We start from the raw sequence: 15,263 nt of genomic DNA, 5'->3' as shown, positions 1-15,263 counted from the left end.
ATACTTCAGTCAGGGTCGTGTAGTATGACGTGTACTAATATCTGTAAATAATATAGATATTAATGTATAGGTTAATAAATGTATAGGTTAATATAGGTTTATAATAGCTGCATTGCGTGTTTATTTAAAAGCAAAAAAAAAAATCAGTAAAGTATCTTTTTTTTGTTCAACACTCATGTCTCAAGTGTCTTTTCTTACAACACACTATAAGCATTTCTCATGGGTTTCACATATACTTACAATGTAGAAATTCTTCAGTTGAAACCTTGGTGTTGAGAAGTAATTTCACAGTTTTCTTCACACAAGCAAATACACTCTAGCCAACAGTCTGAACCTGTTAAATCTGTATAATTAATAATCTCGTGTTGTTTTAATGCCAAATAATCTGATAATAGATTAATCTCAATGTGCAATTTTGCTGTTAAGATTTCAAAGTTAACTATCACAGTTAATTATCACAAGTGCTTGCAGCAAGTTGGTCAATTTATTCATTTACGGGTGAAACGTACAAACTAGGGATGTCACGATACCAAAAACCTAGTAGTCGGTGGTCTCCTGGAGGACATCCTCCTCTGGCTGATACTGGCAAAGAGAGAGAGAGAGAGAGAGAGAGAGAGAGAGAGCGGGGACTTTTAGTTATCAGACACTGTCTGATAATGAGTGGATGTGCACTCCTAAACGCACGCGCACACACCCACACACACGCATGCACCGTATACTCTGAATACAAGCATTAGTTTAAATTCACTGATATGGTGGCAGGCCAAAAAGATTTATTAAAAGCATGAACATGTGAATAATTATTAGTGACATTAGGCTACATTTAGCTGACAGGACACGGGCTGAATGGCGATGCATGGTGGCCCATTCGGAGGTAGTTTATAACACTGCAATGTATTAGCGTCATTAACAAATAACTGGCTATCGCAAACATTACATGGAGCATAACGTTAGCTGGTTTCACAGCCACAATGCCAGCTGCCTCAAACAAACATAATATAGGACCGACTTTCAGGTGCTTTGCCAAATTGCACGTGTTTCCTCGCTTTGTTTGAAATGAACGATAGCATGGGTTGCACACCAGAAACTGATACTAGCTTTCCTCTCTTTTCCTCTCAACGTGTTGGGGCGGAGCTACACTTGTTAAGCTAAGCTAAGCTTCTGTAGTTTTTCCCGTGTGCTTGTAGGCGTTCCTTTTCTTCTTCACCACTTGTGGACCGACTAAAACACTTGTGCGTATTTGCTGCCCTCATCAGGTCCGGAAGAATCGCAACCTCGGTACAATCGGTACCAACGGAAATGCTGAAAAGCAAGTACCGTCACGTTTTAAGAATGTTGGTACCGACTTGGTACCGAAGTATCGCTTTTCGTGACATACCTAGTACAAACTAACGCACCATAAGGAAGAAACTGAGCTCATAAGGGTCTGGATAACCAGTTTCCATTTCCTTTCTACAGCACTTCCTAATTTATCTAAATCTTTGCACATTTTGATATATGTGATATATATATATACATATAGCCAGATTTTTGGTGTAAAATTAACAGGCAAACTTTTTATATTAACAAATTAACACTGTTTGCTTTTAATATATTACCATTAAATATGTTATATTACTGTACATTATCATTTTACAGTATATTTTATGGTAAATGCTGGCAGCTGTGGTTGCCAGAGATGTAATGAATAACAATTAAAAAAAAAAAAAAAAGTATTGCCATACCCTACATATATCAGCATTTTTCTATAACTACAGCCATTTTACTGTAAAATACTGGCGCAAAACCTGTAAAAAGGATTTTCTGTAAATAAACAGCAATTAGAAACCAACAAATTACTACATTGGCATTAAATATAATTGTTAGATTTCCATGTATCTCAGGAATATAATTATTATGTCTTCCAGACCTTCGTCAGCCCTTTCATCCTGTTCTACAATTACTTCTATTAACTTTACTCTTAGTTCTGTGCTGCTATGAGCTAGAAAGTGTGGTTTACCGTGGAGCATTCAGGCCTGGGGGGTCTAAAATGAACACACACTGACTTCATGCATGCTCACACAGACATCCCACTTTATTCATGCAGAGCAGAAATATTTATACACATTGATAACGGCAGTGCGTGGACGGTTTCTACTGGTGCAGGGGCCAGCCAGATAGACAAAACAAAAACACACAGCACACTATGAAAATAAGTCTTTTCAAGAGACAGAAAATACATGTGCCAGCTATAAGAAAGGATGGCAGTTGATCAGCTTATTTAAAGAGGTAATTAAATATATACATTCATCATAGGTATTTGATAGCACAGAGACACACAAACAGAAACTATAACCCAGTATTTCCTGTATCCAAGGAGTCTTAATACAGTTCATAATACAAGAGTACATAAGAGAATTTCCTTTCATTAATCAAAACACTATATTTACTTAGACCTACTGTAAGCGGCTTTTCAAATTTAACTCACCTCAATGGAAAAACTCATACAACAGAAATGAGAATTTGTTTTTTTTTTTATTTCTCTGAAAACTACGGTATATGCACAGAAAACAAACACAGATATGCACATTATAATAAATACAATACAGTTCAGCTCTTCTTCTTGGTTCCTCTTACCAAGTGGTTTCATATAAGACATATGAATGAGCAGATCAGAAATGTTGAGCAGGTAATTATAGAAAAGCACCAATCCTGTACAAAACACCACCAGTATAAAAGAAACGAATCAAGAAAACCCTAAACATGGGGTCTCAGCAATCTAAAGGAAGGAGCAGACACAGACACACACAGACACACACACACACACACACACTCACTCACTCCACCTATCCAGCTTCACATAGTGCCATGTAACCAACAGGTACATACAGTAAGGGTTGTACAAACTCCTGCAACAAAGCTGAAGCATATGAGACAAACATGGACGTGACTGGTGAAGCCAAAGTGTAGTTCATAAATATATATTTTTTTCTCATGCAAGATAAAACTCACATAAATACAGAGAAAGGAACACCTAGCTATAGACAGGATATGATGGATGGCCGGCTTCAACTGTTAAAAAAGCAACAAATGAATAAACTGTTAAACTGAACAACAAACAGGAAATTGTTTGATGCACTGATATAATCTACTGTTTGCTTGGTTCAAAAAAATCACATCTTCCTCATTAGAATCAATTTGTGGTGGTAAAAATAAAGTTTATTACCTATAACTCCAATAAAGCAACATCTTTAATATAAAGCAAATATTTTTGGTATGAAAAAAAAATACAGCATTTGTTTCCACCAGTAAAGGTTCAAGATCCAAAGAACAATTGATTACACAGGTGGGTTCAGGTGCAGCTCTTGCTCAGCTAGAATTAAAACCTGCATCCAGAGCCGCCTGTTGTGGATTGGATTATGGACAACACACACACACTGTTATGTAAATATATGTAAATACTGTAAAAGGGGCCTGTATCATGAAGCTAGTTGAACAAACTCAGGGTTATGGGATTAGTTTCGAGTTGACAAAACCAAACCAATCCCATCAGGCTTTATTGGTACAATGACGCTGGTTATCAACATACTATGTCAACTCAGGCTTTGATGTTAAGTGGAGCGTGTCTTTTTGTAATCTTATGTGGCCAAACCAGACATTGCTTTCCGAAAAAAGGAAAGGAGAAAAAATATTTTCTTACCCTCGCTTGGGCCCCAAGTGCGCATGGGCCTGTGCCCATAATGCCCACTGGGTAATCCGGCCCAGATAAAAGCAAATGAGGGTGAAATAGTAAAATTCCAATAAAAATACACACCTTTTGCAAAATGTTTGCATCAACACGGACAAAATAATTTTTACAACAAAAAAAAAAGCCGCTGTAAATCATAAAATTATAACAGGAACTAACTTTTCACTGACGTTCCACAACGTTAATATGTAACTATAAGTGGAAAAAATAGCAATAATCATTTAAAATATTTCAAATTGTTGTGACATAAGAGAAACAGGGCAGTCCATGGCGTGCTGTTATAGGAAACTGCAGGTTTCAGTTTGACAGGCGATGTGAACGCACCACGACACTCCACTTCTGCCAGGCCTCTTAGCCTTTTATTGATCTTCAAGCCATCTCCACCGGATGTTGCGTCATACATCCACTCTACTGTTGCTGAAGCACCAGACCTACACGTCCAGCGGACACAGTTTGGAGATCAGGTACAGACTGAGCGGTAGCATCAACCAGTCTGGCTGGAGCTGCAGTTGGTGAATCTTTGCTAGACTCAGCGTCATGGCTGACGAGATCGCCAAGGCGCAATCTGCACAACCCGGAGGGGATACGATTTTTGGCAAAATAATTCGTAAGGAGATTCCTGCTAATATCATATACGAAGACGACCAGGTGTGTGTTCATTTTTCTGAGCTAACTTGTGTTGGTTGTTCGCGCTCTGCAGTTACACGTCTGCGTTATCGTTAAACGGTCTTGTGTTCAGACAGTTAGCGACACTGTCGTGCGTGTAAACAATATAAAGCCGTGCAGTTCTAGCGAAAAGTCGTCGTCTTTCAGCAGGTTGTTAGTCTTCCAACGCCTAGCGAGCCAAGTTGTGTTGGAGAAGTCATATTTAGCGTTAGCTGAAGTAGATAATAGTGATGTGTCGTTCATTTTGAACGAATATTTAATATGACTCGGGAACAACTCGTTGTCACAGAGAGTGATTCGTTTCCGTAGAGAGAGAGAGAGAGAGAGAGATTTTAATTATATTCTTCTGAAATGAACGAAATGACTTGGAAAAAAGATCCGTTCATTTTGGTGAAAGAGATTCAAAGATCCGAGTCAAGAAAATGATCCGAACTTCGTAGATAACCTCCTGAACCCCTGAGCTGTTTCACACTGCACCAGACGGCTGTTAGCTGCAACAACAACCAGTGAAACTAGTTTCTAAAGTGGGCTTCTTGTTTTTTAGTTGTCATTATTATTATTATTATTATTATTATTATTATTATTATTTTTTTTTTTTTTTTTAAGTGCTAAAATTTACAACCCACCGTTATCAAATTTCAGCTAAATATAAACAATACTTTATTAGCTTGTTTGGTCAAAAACCTTAATAAATCACTTGGATCTAATGTGTAATTTCAGTGGAAAGTTCAGGAATATAAAGCTCTCTGGTGGAAATAAATAACCACAACATTATACATACATATTTAAATAATAGGGTTCGGTATTGTGACCAATTTGGCGATTCGATTAAATTTTTATTTATATGGTTTCAATTCAATATCGATTAGTTATCAATATTACATTTAAAATGTTTTGCAGACATGGAATCCATGTTTTAATATAACTGCTGGTAACGGAAACCCTCCTACTTAGATATATTACTGAAATACACAGTTACATTAATAATAAGGCCCACACAATTATGTTTAGTTAATTTTTACTTTGAGTAGCAAACATTGTAACAAGAAATCATAAATATGTGCAAACAATGCACATTACTGTAAAATTAATGAAAAGATTGTAAATGTGCACTCTGGTTTCCTCCCCGAGTCCAAAGGCATGCATGGTAGGCTGATTGGCATGTCCAAAGTGTCCGTAGTGTATGAATGGGTGTGTGAATGTGTATGTGATTGTGCCCTGCGATGGATTGGCACCCTGTCCAGGGTGTACCCCGCCTTGTGCCCGATGCTCCCTGGGATAGGCTCCAGGTTTCCCCGTGACCCTGAAAAGGATTAAGCGGTATAGAAGATGGATGGATAGATTGTAAATGTGCAACAGTTAAATTCATTAACAACTTGAAACATGTTTAAGAAATAAAACCGTTTTCAAAATTCAAAACATGAAAGATGGCGACATGTTCAGGACGAGAGGCGAACAGATAATATTACACATCCTCTGAAGTAAAGCACCCACCAGCCCTATTAAATAATAAGCCTAATGTTTGAATAGTTATTTTTAGGGATGCACCGATACCAGTACTCAGGTGTCGGCCCGATACTGTGCTCATGTACTCGTACTTGTAAAACTATCCCGATACAACCGCACTGATACCACTTTATGACAACATGACATAGACTAACCTATCCTCAGTTGAGCAGGTAGTCGGAAGAGGAGCAATGTTAGCAATCTGGAGATATATTAAGGTAAGTGATGATGATAAAAGTAGAGCAGACTGCAAACTATGCTCTGCTAAACTGTCAAGAGGAGGGGTAAAAAAATAGCTCATTTAACACAAGCAATTTGGTTAAACATCTAAAGAACAAACATAACGCAGAGTGCAAAGAGTTTGCCAATGCTAGCAGTGGGAAACAGCAACAACCAACTTTACAGCAAACGCTGGAGAAGCGAGAGAAAATGTCCAGAGACAACCCACGGGCAGTAAAAATAACAGAAGCTTTTACCCAGTCCATTGCTCTTGATGACCAACTGTTGTCAGTTGTAGATAATACGGGATTTCGTCATCTTCTTGGTGTACTTGAGCCGAAGTATGAGATTCCCAGCCATCACCGCATTACAGATACCGCATTACCAAAGCTGCATGACTTGGTGAAAAAGCACATCAGGAACCTGTTGCAGGACATTTCAGCCTTCAGCTTCAGCACTGATATTTGGACTAGCAGTGTCAGCCCAATGTCTCTTATAAGTTTAACAGCACAGTGGATTGATGAGGATTTTACTCCCCAGAGGGTCGTTTTACAAGCAACGCAGTTTAGGGGTTCGCACACTGGCCAAGCCACAGCAGGTGCGTTTGATGACATGCTTCAGACGTGGGGCATTCCGAAAAGTGTGAATTACTCATATCGGTACTTGTTATCGGCAAGTACCCAAACGTAAGTACTTGTACTTGGTCTGGAAAAAAAGTGGTATTGGTGCATCCCTAGTTATTTTACTGTTGTAGGGATTTAGAAAAGTTTGAGTATCCCTGCAGTAAAGTAGGAAAACATTCAGATCTGAGATTTGCTCAGAAATGTGGACAAACCAGTTATAGTATGCGGCTGAAAATCATGTCTTCATGTCTTCATTCATGGCTGTTGTTGTTGTTTTTATTATTATTATTTAATATACTCCATATTAAAGGTCATTGTAGAACATACTGAAGTATCCAATCATTTTGTAAACCAAAATACAAGTGAAATTATTCCAGAACGACCTAGATTGTATCATATACACTGTATGGCCAAAAGTATGTGGACACCTGACCATCACACCCAATGTGCCCGTTCCATAAACCATGGCCATTAACATGCTGTTATAATAATAACCTCCACTCTTCTGGGAAGGCTTTCCACAAGATTTTGGAGCGTGGCTGTGGGGATTTGTGCTCATTCAGCCTCGAGCATTAGTGAGATCAGGCACTGATGTTAGGTGAAGAGGTCTGGGGTGCAGTCCGTGTTCCAGTTCATTCCAAAAGTGTTCAGTGGGGTTGGGGTCAGGGCTTTGTGCAGGACACTCCAGTTCTTCTACGTGAACCTTGGCATGTCTTGATCGCGTTGTGCACAGGGGCATCATCGTGATGAAAACAGTTCAGGCCGCCTTAGTTCCAGTGAAGGGAAATCTTAATGCTACAGCATGCAAAGATCTTCTAGACAATTGTGTGCTTACAAGTTTATGGCAAAAGTTTGAGCAAGAACCACATATTGGTATGATAGTCAAATGTCCTCAAACTTTTGGCCGTATAATGTATATCATAGTTGCGTACGACACAGATAACCAGAGACCAAATGTAAGCTATGCATTTTAAAACGCATTATAAATAATCCACTGAAATTTATTCTAGTGCATCAGTATGAACCTTGTCTTGAATGTTAATACGCTTTGTAACAAGATGAGCAAATTTTCTCAGCAAGAATAGCAAGCTTAAAACAGAGTTGCCTAAAGCAAATAGTTCATGTTTGGAAAGTAAAGTCAGGATCTTTGTACTACATTTTACTCAAAGATTACGCCACTTGTACTGATTCCCATTTATTGCAACAGATCAACCCTGTTATCAAAGTTTATATTTAACTTCGGCCATGTTTCAAAGTTTGTACCTTGTAATATTGTACATTATAATTGGCTATTAAAGAATACTGGCAGCTGTACTTCATTCCCAAACCTACAAGGAGCGCTTTAACTGTAAAATCAATTCCACTCACCCCTTAGTACAGCTTGATTTCATGTACATTATTTAACCGTGTACAGTAAATCTTGTCCATCTATTAGTCAAGTTTATTCTTGTCAACTTTCTATTCAAAGAACACATCAGGTCCAAGTCGACATTATGTATAGGCCTACTTGTTTACTTACCTCTAAGAGAATTACTTATTGGATTGTATGGTAGCCAGATAAAATCTTGGTTGAATTATAGAAGACTGTGTGATAACGTGTTCTCTAGGTCCGATTACTATGTTATGCTTACGTCATCAATCAGCATGATGTGGGCTCATGTATCCTATGCCTTCCTCTGTTGGCGGCGTTTAGACAAACATCATAGCAGTGGTCACGTTCAGAGGCAAATTGACACAGACAGACGTTTGTTGTCTGCTGTCTTCGGGCGCAGTGGCACTAAATCAGCCGCCAGTGAGCACGTCCCATCCGTATTATGACCAAATAATTAATTTAGATGTGATCAAAATCGTAAGCTTTTGTCTCATTGTTTTGCCTATTTGTCTTTGTTCTGGACATCCTCCAAACATTGGAAGACACGTACTGGCTTTACACTTGGGGGAAAAAAACATGCAAAATAGCAAAGACGCTTTGCATTAAGGTGCACAAATCTGTGACACTCAAATCCGAGTCGTTCTTGACACGCCACTTCTTGTGAATTCTGTACAAACCTGATCAAGTCTGATCTAATCGGCTGAATATGGATTCGAAAACCAGAGCGAGCGAGAGAGACAGAGAGAGAGATAGGGGCGCTCTGTGAAATGCTGCTGCAAATGTTTTAATATTCTGCAAGTGTCATGCATTCATTACACTATTCTGTTCTTTCTGTTTTCAAGTGCATAGCCTTCCATGATGTGGCTCCGCAGGCTCCTACTCATTTTTTGGTAGTCCCCAGAAAACCCATTCCTCAGATCTCGAAAGCTGAGGACAGTGATGCAGCAGTAAGTGAATCCTGTTCTACATATTCTGAGATGGTTGCATGCATGTGGTGAATTTGATCATCTTTAGCAGTTAGCTCACCAACAGAGTCATTGTAATCTTCAGCTAAACAACTAGAGACACATGGGACTGGGAACTAAGACACAGTTTGGAAATATTAACTCTTCTGAGACTAGCTAATACACGGAGCAGATTATTATGGGATATGTTGACACTTCTGACTTGTTCGCATCGCATCGCAGTTAACAAATACCTCTGAGCGGTGCAGGGACTTGTGGATTAGTTCATCTGTCCTGCCATCTGGCTGCTTCCCAACACAATAGTAGTTCGAGTCGTCCAATTAAGCCTGTTTAATTGCCATACCACAGCTGCGGCAACTCCGATATCTACTCAGGCTTTATTTTTCTGTCTAGCACTCTTAGACATGAATATTAGTCACATCTGCACCCTGTCGACGGGATGAAATTACAACCCAAAGTACGATTTAGCTTTTTAGCAGCTTAGTGAACAGTTCATTGATACTTTAATTCTGGACACATGCACCAACAACAACAGAAAAAAGAAATGGAAACTAACTATAAAAATTAAGTGAAGTGAAATTTCTAATTATAAAGTAAGTTCTCTTTTCATAGTAAAAGTGCATTGGCTTCACAAGCTAAAACTAGCCAATGTAAGTTTATTTGCCAGTGCAATATCCGTTTTTTCTTCTTCTTCCCCTTTTTACTTTCATTATAAATCAGTTAAATAAAAATTCTTTCATTATACTGTAGGTTAAATACAAGTATTTACTAGTTTGTTGATTTAGACCCTATTTATGTACATTATTTATAATTATAAGGAACTTTTGTCACTGTGTAGGTAGAATTCCATTCGACAGTTTATTTCACGCATTATTATTCCAAGACATGTTTATAAAGCTCCAAGTCATATGCTTCTATGTGATATTTCAATCATGATAAGTCTCTCTTTCTCTTTCTCGGTCTCTGTAGCTTCTTGGACATTTGATGCTTGTTGGCAGGAAGTGTGCTGAGCAGGTGGGATTGCCCAATGGCTACCGGATGGTGCTGAATGAAGGCCCTCATGGGGGTCAGTCTGTCTACCACGTCCACCTGCATATTCTGGGTGGCCGTCAGCTGGGCTGGCCTCCAGGCTAAGCTCCCCAATCCTGATCTCCACATAAAGCAGCATCATTAATTTCAGCAGTTGCTGGAGAATTGTGGTGTTTGTCAATATCACCATGCTAAGTTCTGTAATGTCATGTTAACCACTGAGGATGAAACAGGGAAAATAATAAATGCACTTACCAACTATCACACCAGTGTCTCATTGATGCGATTTGTTTTAAATCTGTAATCTTTTCACTTTTGTGCCCACGCTGATATCTTTGTGAGTAGTCACACAACATTTTTTCTTCTTCACCCCTTGAGGGCGCTCTTGCATTATTACAGGAAACATGAAGTGACTGCCAGTATGTAAAGTATAGTACTATCTTTGACAAAACATTTGAGGAACTGTACTTTGAAATGTCTGAATTTTATAATTGAGCAGAAGGTTTAGTTTGAATTTTAGGCAGTGATCATTTTAAAATAGTAAAGCTTTCATCCTGGGGCTGTAGACTACTTCGGTTACAGGTGAGGAATACAGAAATTGTAAATAATTACCTTTCAGTTACATTTTATTATGGTCGATACTTATCTGCTCAGAAAGCCAATTACTGTTAAAAACAACCATGAGTCATGGACTCCGTCTTCACGATTCAGTTCTGTCCAGACCTCCATGCGTGCAGTGATAATCCACTGTGACAGCACTGTCTTGCAGTACTGGCCTACTCCTAGAAATATACGAGAGGTTCTGATTAAAAATTCTTAAATGTGGGAGACATGAGCAATGTTCCTTTATCTTCAGTAAGTGCTGAAGGTGAATCCAGAGAACATTCAGGGCAAGCCATTCTGGATGCGACTACTACTACTACTAATAATAATAATAATTAGTTCTATACAAGTGTGTGAGTGAATACTAAACTGTAAAATAGGTAAGAGGTTTAATCTGACATTTTTATAACAATGATAGAAATATGATTATTTTGAAATTATTTTTGAAAATGTTCATTCATCATCTCACTCATCTTGTCAGGATTGAGGTGAATCCAAAGCCTATCCCTGAAACACTGGGTTTAAGGTTGTGATGCATCCAGGATGGGACTCATTTAAATGTGTTCGTGGGTGAATTCTCAACAGAAAGAAATTCACTGGTTGACTCAATGTAATTGTATTTGATGCATTATTGCATAAAACAATCAGTCCATGTCACATTATCCAGATTCACATTTACAGCTTAATTACTACATCAGTAAAAACCTTTGATGTAGGGGAAAGCATAAAACTGGATTTCTCTCTAGCAGAACTAATGAATATCATGAACTTTCCCAGACCTTTTATGAGGGTGGGATAAAGTGGATCATCTGAGCTTTTGAAGCGCGCCTGAACTGATCAAATCTCTCCCAAACTTCTGCTCTGGACAATTTAGCATTTTTTAAGGTGTCAAATCATACAAACACGAAGCCCTAACCACCCGGAGAAGAGGCGGGGTTAGCTCATGTATATTCACTTTGCGGGAACAACTCTGACCAATAAGAATTGCATATGGGTGGTATGCTAATTAGCAATTGACAGCTGCAGAAGAATGCCATCCAGTCCAGGCGTAGCTACAGAGCAGAGATGGAGAATGGAGTTGGAGTTTTGGGAAGAGGGGGATTATCTCAAACTGCGGTTTTTGAGCATGAGTAACAGGGTGGAATGTTAACGCACTTCTCAGGACAATAGGAAGGAACGTGCTTGTAGAGTACAGCGGCGGAGGTTTTTTATTTTTTTATTTTTTTAAGTTGCTCCAGGGTGTTTAGTTAAAGAAAAAACAAAACAGCGGTTTAAGGATGCACCGCGCCTTCTCGTTTGCGATGGCGGCGGAACGGAGCCGGTATAAGGAGAGACTGGAGGCAACTCTGGCCGGTTTGTGTGAGTTGGAGATGCTGAAACAGCGGCAGGAGAGTCTCGTGCTCAGCGCGCTCAGTCTCGGAGACCCAGGCCCGGGCTGTGCACGCGCAGCGTGGCCACTAATCCGACACTGCTTCCCTAGTTCTGCAAACCTGGAGCAGGAACAGCCGGGATCAGCAGAACAGCAGGTAAAAGTGATCCGGTTCAGAGAAAGTGCACACTCATTTATAAGCTACTGCATGGTGGGGTGGGGGGAAAGTGGAAACTGATCGAATTTAATATCCTGGACCTGAATTAGTAGCACTGTTTATTATTATTATTATTATTATTATTATTATTATTATTATTATTATTATTATATATTTTTTTATTATTATTAAATTTTTTTACTCCAGCTAAAGGTTATTTCGAAATGTATGAACATTTGCATCTCATGTTTGGCCACACTCACAACTTTTCTCTCTCCTGCATGTTTATGGATGGAAAAAAAAGTGGCTTCTTAAGAGTTATTTGGGTGGTTGATGGTTGTAGATTTCTAAAGCAGTTCTCCACAGCACCTTTTTAAGTTTGCCCCAGACATAAACAAACTGAAGAACCCTTTAGGGACCCAATCAATGAGAGGAATGTTAACTTACCAAAAATGGGACCTTTTTTTATGTAGGAACATTCAAACTACATTACTAGATCCAGTTAAAGTGCACGTATTATGGTTTTTCAAATATTACCTTTCATGTAGTGTGTTAGAGCTGTTTGTGAATGTAAAAAGTCTGCAAAGTTTTAAAAATCAAAGTGCATGACAAACGGAGTTATTGACTCCCAAAAGAAGGAACCGATTCTGAAATGAGTTGTTAGTAATTCCAGACTTACTTCCTGTACGAACCTACATAGGTTTGTAACAAAAAGCCCCGCCTCTGGTCTTCATTGGCTGCTCGCTGACAGCGGTAGACCAACCACAACAGATTGAGACATTTGACCAATCAGAGCAGAGTATGCTCTCTGAAAGGAGGAGTCTAGAATGAATCTTTTAGAACTAGTCATTTTTGACACTGGGGGAAACAAAAGTAATGCTGCAATTTAAATTATGAGCACATGAAAGTGTTTTTTGACCTTGGATGCATGTAAATCTATTGTATGAGACCTTTAAAACAAAATTAGGCACGCTTCAAAACCATCATAGGTGCACTTTAAGTTTTATGACCACGAGGCCAACTGAACGTTTAATGGAAATTAAGAACACTATTAAATAACATTAATTCAAGTAAATAACATGGACTAAAAGACATGAATCGGTTAAGAAAGCCAATTTTAAAAAATCAACATAATTGCTTACTCACAAGCAAGAAAGTTGTGCACGAGGCTGCTGTCAGCTTTCTAAACCATGGAAAGTGTAATTTTTATGGAAGAACTCAGTCTGTGGGTGACCAAATGATGACTGTCAGCATGTCCCACAAAACCACACACTAACACTTTACTACTGGATCCCAACAATGCTGTCCACAAGCAAATAATAACAGTAATGTCCTGGGTGCAAATGTACAGTTTTTCATTTAAGTGAGCAATCCTGGTGTAGATGTTTTCGGATGTGGGATCTTGTGACTATTTGTGGCTAGCAATTATTTCCCAAGCTAAATATAATTTGCAGCAAATGTTTTTTCATTGCTATGAAGCAGAGAGCTACTTTTAGAAGTTATTTTAATCTAAAAGTCAAAGCTTGTAAAAAAAAAAAAAAAAAAAAAAAGATTAAATTAAGTGATATTTGGAAAGTGTAACGCCTCCAACTGCAGGTCACTACTACATCTACTACAGATCTCCATGTCCCTTCTGTTCCTGTAGATTTGTTATCTCTTTTGCAGAGAAATAGCGTCTGCAGTGGCCTAATCTCATTGTTTGAGTATGTGACAGGCCCTGGTGGATAGAAGTGGGGGGTCTGTGTACCAGCAAGCCACCGTGTGTGTGCGCGTGTGTGTGTGTTTGTGTGTGGTGGGGGTCAGGGGGATATCAAGGCTGGTAAAGATATGCAGTAGGCCTGCTGTTCAACAAACACACCAGACCAGTTTATTCCTGGCATCATGGTGCTGACAGCAATCTGACAGCAGGCGACAGCTGGGAAAGCACCATTCATACTGTCCGCAATCTGGGCGTGAGCATGCGTGCATCATGCCGCATTGTATCTCATTGAGCAACTGCGGGTCATGTGCACTCTATCAGTATTCACTCACAAGTCCGGCTGCACAGAGGTGTCTCGGTGAAGGACTGAGATTATATGTGCATGTGCCATTGTGTTCTGATGGAACGGTCATGAAAAATGCACTAGATTCTGGAAGGTTTAAGTGGGCTCCTTAAGGTTCAGTCAGCATGTCCTGCGTGCAGACCTTTTTAGTTTTTCATTTAAGTGAACATTTTTCAGATGTGGGATCTTGTGCCGGTGTGGCTGGAAATGATTTCTTGAGCTAAATATCATTTTCTCATTGCTTTGGAGCAGAGAGCAGCTTTTAGAACTTATTTTTAGTATAAACCCCTGTTGTCTTGAGGCAGCTTCTCCAAATTTTATCTCTGGCTAAACTCATTAAGTGGGCTCTGTAGAGTGGTGTATGAGGCCTAGGAGGAAAACTGTGTTGTAGCAGTTGGCTTGCTGTTCTAATTACCACAATCAGCCTCCCTACCAGCTGAGCACTGAAGGAGCAGAAGAGCAATTGAGAAGTGAGATGATAACAGCAATGTTAAATACAGCCTTGCTTGTGTGTTGTGTCTGAGTATTGTCTTCTTAGTCCTTCACTGCATCCAGATCCGCCCTTCAATTATGTTCCCATGTTAATTTGTGTGATGACATCATTTTGGTTAAACTAACAAGCTTTGGGTGATTAGGTCTGAGGCCAGGGGGATGGGTGTGTAGGTATGGGGGTGTAGGGCTGTAGGGTAAGGTTACAGACATGTTGCAGACTCCAGCCAACTCTCTGCCATGGATAAGTGGTGTAGATTAGTCAAAAGAAGTGTGTCTTTTGAGTGTGGAGGAGTGAAGCGGACTTTGAAATTGAGTATGAGATCCATGCAGCTTTTGCACGCAGCGATGAGATTTGTTTATTACATCATCTGCTTGGACATTTCAAGCAATAATGCTGGTGTTAAACTTCAGCTATTCATGCGTTAGCAAAAAATCGAAGCATTGTGATAGTTTTTTTTGGCGTGTGTTCATTTCTCTATTTAGACATGAGAAT

The 15,263-nt window shown here is 39.2% G+C and overlaps 2 protein-coding genes across 2 annotated transcripts in view; both read left to right on the top strand.

Annotated features, from left to right (window-relative positions):
• Positions 1-4,172: 4,172 nt before the first annotated feature.
• Positions 4,173-10,371, top strand: hint1 (histidine triad nucleotide binding protein 1). The gene is made up of 3 exons (XM_053645471.1): positions 4,173-4,375; positions 8,956-9,060; positions 10,048-10,371. Exons 1-3 carry the CDS (start codon positions 4,265-4,267, stop codon positions 10,210-10,212), a joined length of 381 nt encoding a protein of 126 aa, XP_053501446.1. The 5' UTR covers positions 4,173-4,264; the 3' UTR covers positions 10,213-10,371.
• A 924-nt stretch (positions 10,372-11,295) lies between these two features.
• Positions 11,296-15,263, top strand: part of dact3a (dishevelled-binding antagonist of beta-catenin 3a) — a 15,294-nt gene continuing 11,326 nt past the window's right edge. The window contains exon 1 of the mRNA XM_053645470.1: positions 11,296-12,236. Within this exon, the coding sequence (XP_053501445.1) occupies positions 11,988-12,236 (249 nt within the window). The 5' untranslated portion in view covers positions 11,296-11,987. The remainder of the gene's footprint in view (positions 12,237-15,263) is intronic.

The sequence above is a fragment of the Ictalurus furcatus genome, chromosome 16 (assembly GCF_023375685.1).
Source record: "Ictalurus furcatus strain D&B chromosome 16, Billie_1.0, whole genome shotgun sequence".
Lineage (NCBI taxonomy): Eukaryota > Metazoa > Chordata > Actinopteri > Siluriformes > Ictaluridae > Ictalurus > Ictalurus furcatus.
Note: the sequence above shows the minus strand (reverse complement) of the source record. Positions and strands in the feature narration are given on the sequence as shown.

Bases quoted from the DNA above. Each gene is read 5' to 3' on its own strand.
- hint1 (XM_053645471.1), top strand. From the start codon at position 4,265: ATGGCTGACGAGATCGCCAAGGCGCAATCTGCACAACCCGGAGGGGAT. The intron at 4,376-8,955 runs GTGTGTGTTCAT...TCTGTTTTCAAG, and splicing joins TCATATACGAAGACGACCAG to TGCATAGCCTTCCATGATGT. The intron at 9,061-10,047 runs GTAAGTGAATCC...CGGTCTCTGTAG, and splicing joins CTGAGGACAGTGATGCAGCA to CTTCTTGGACATTTGATGCT.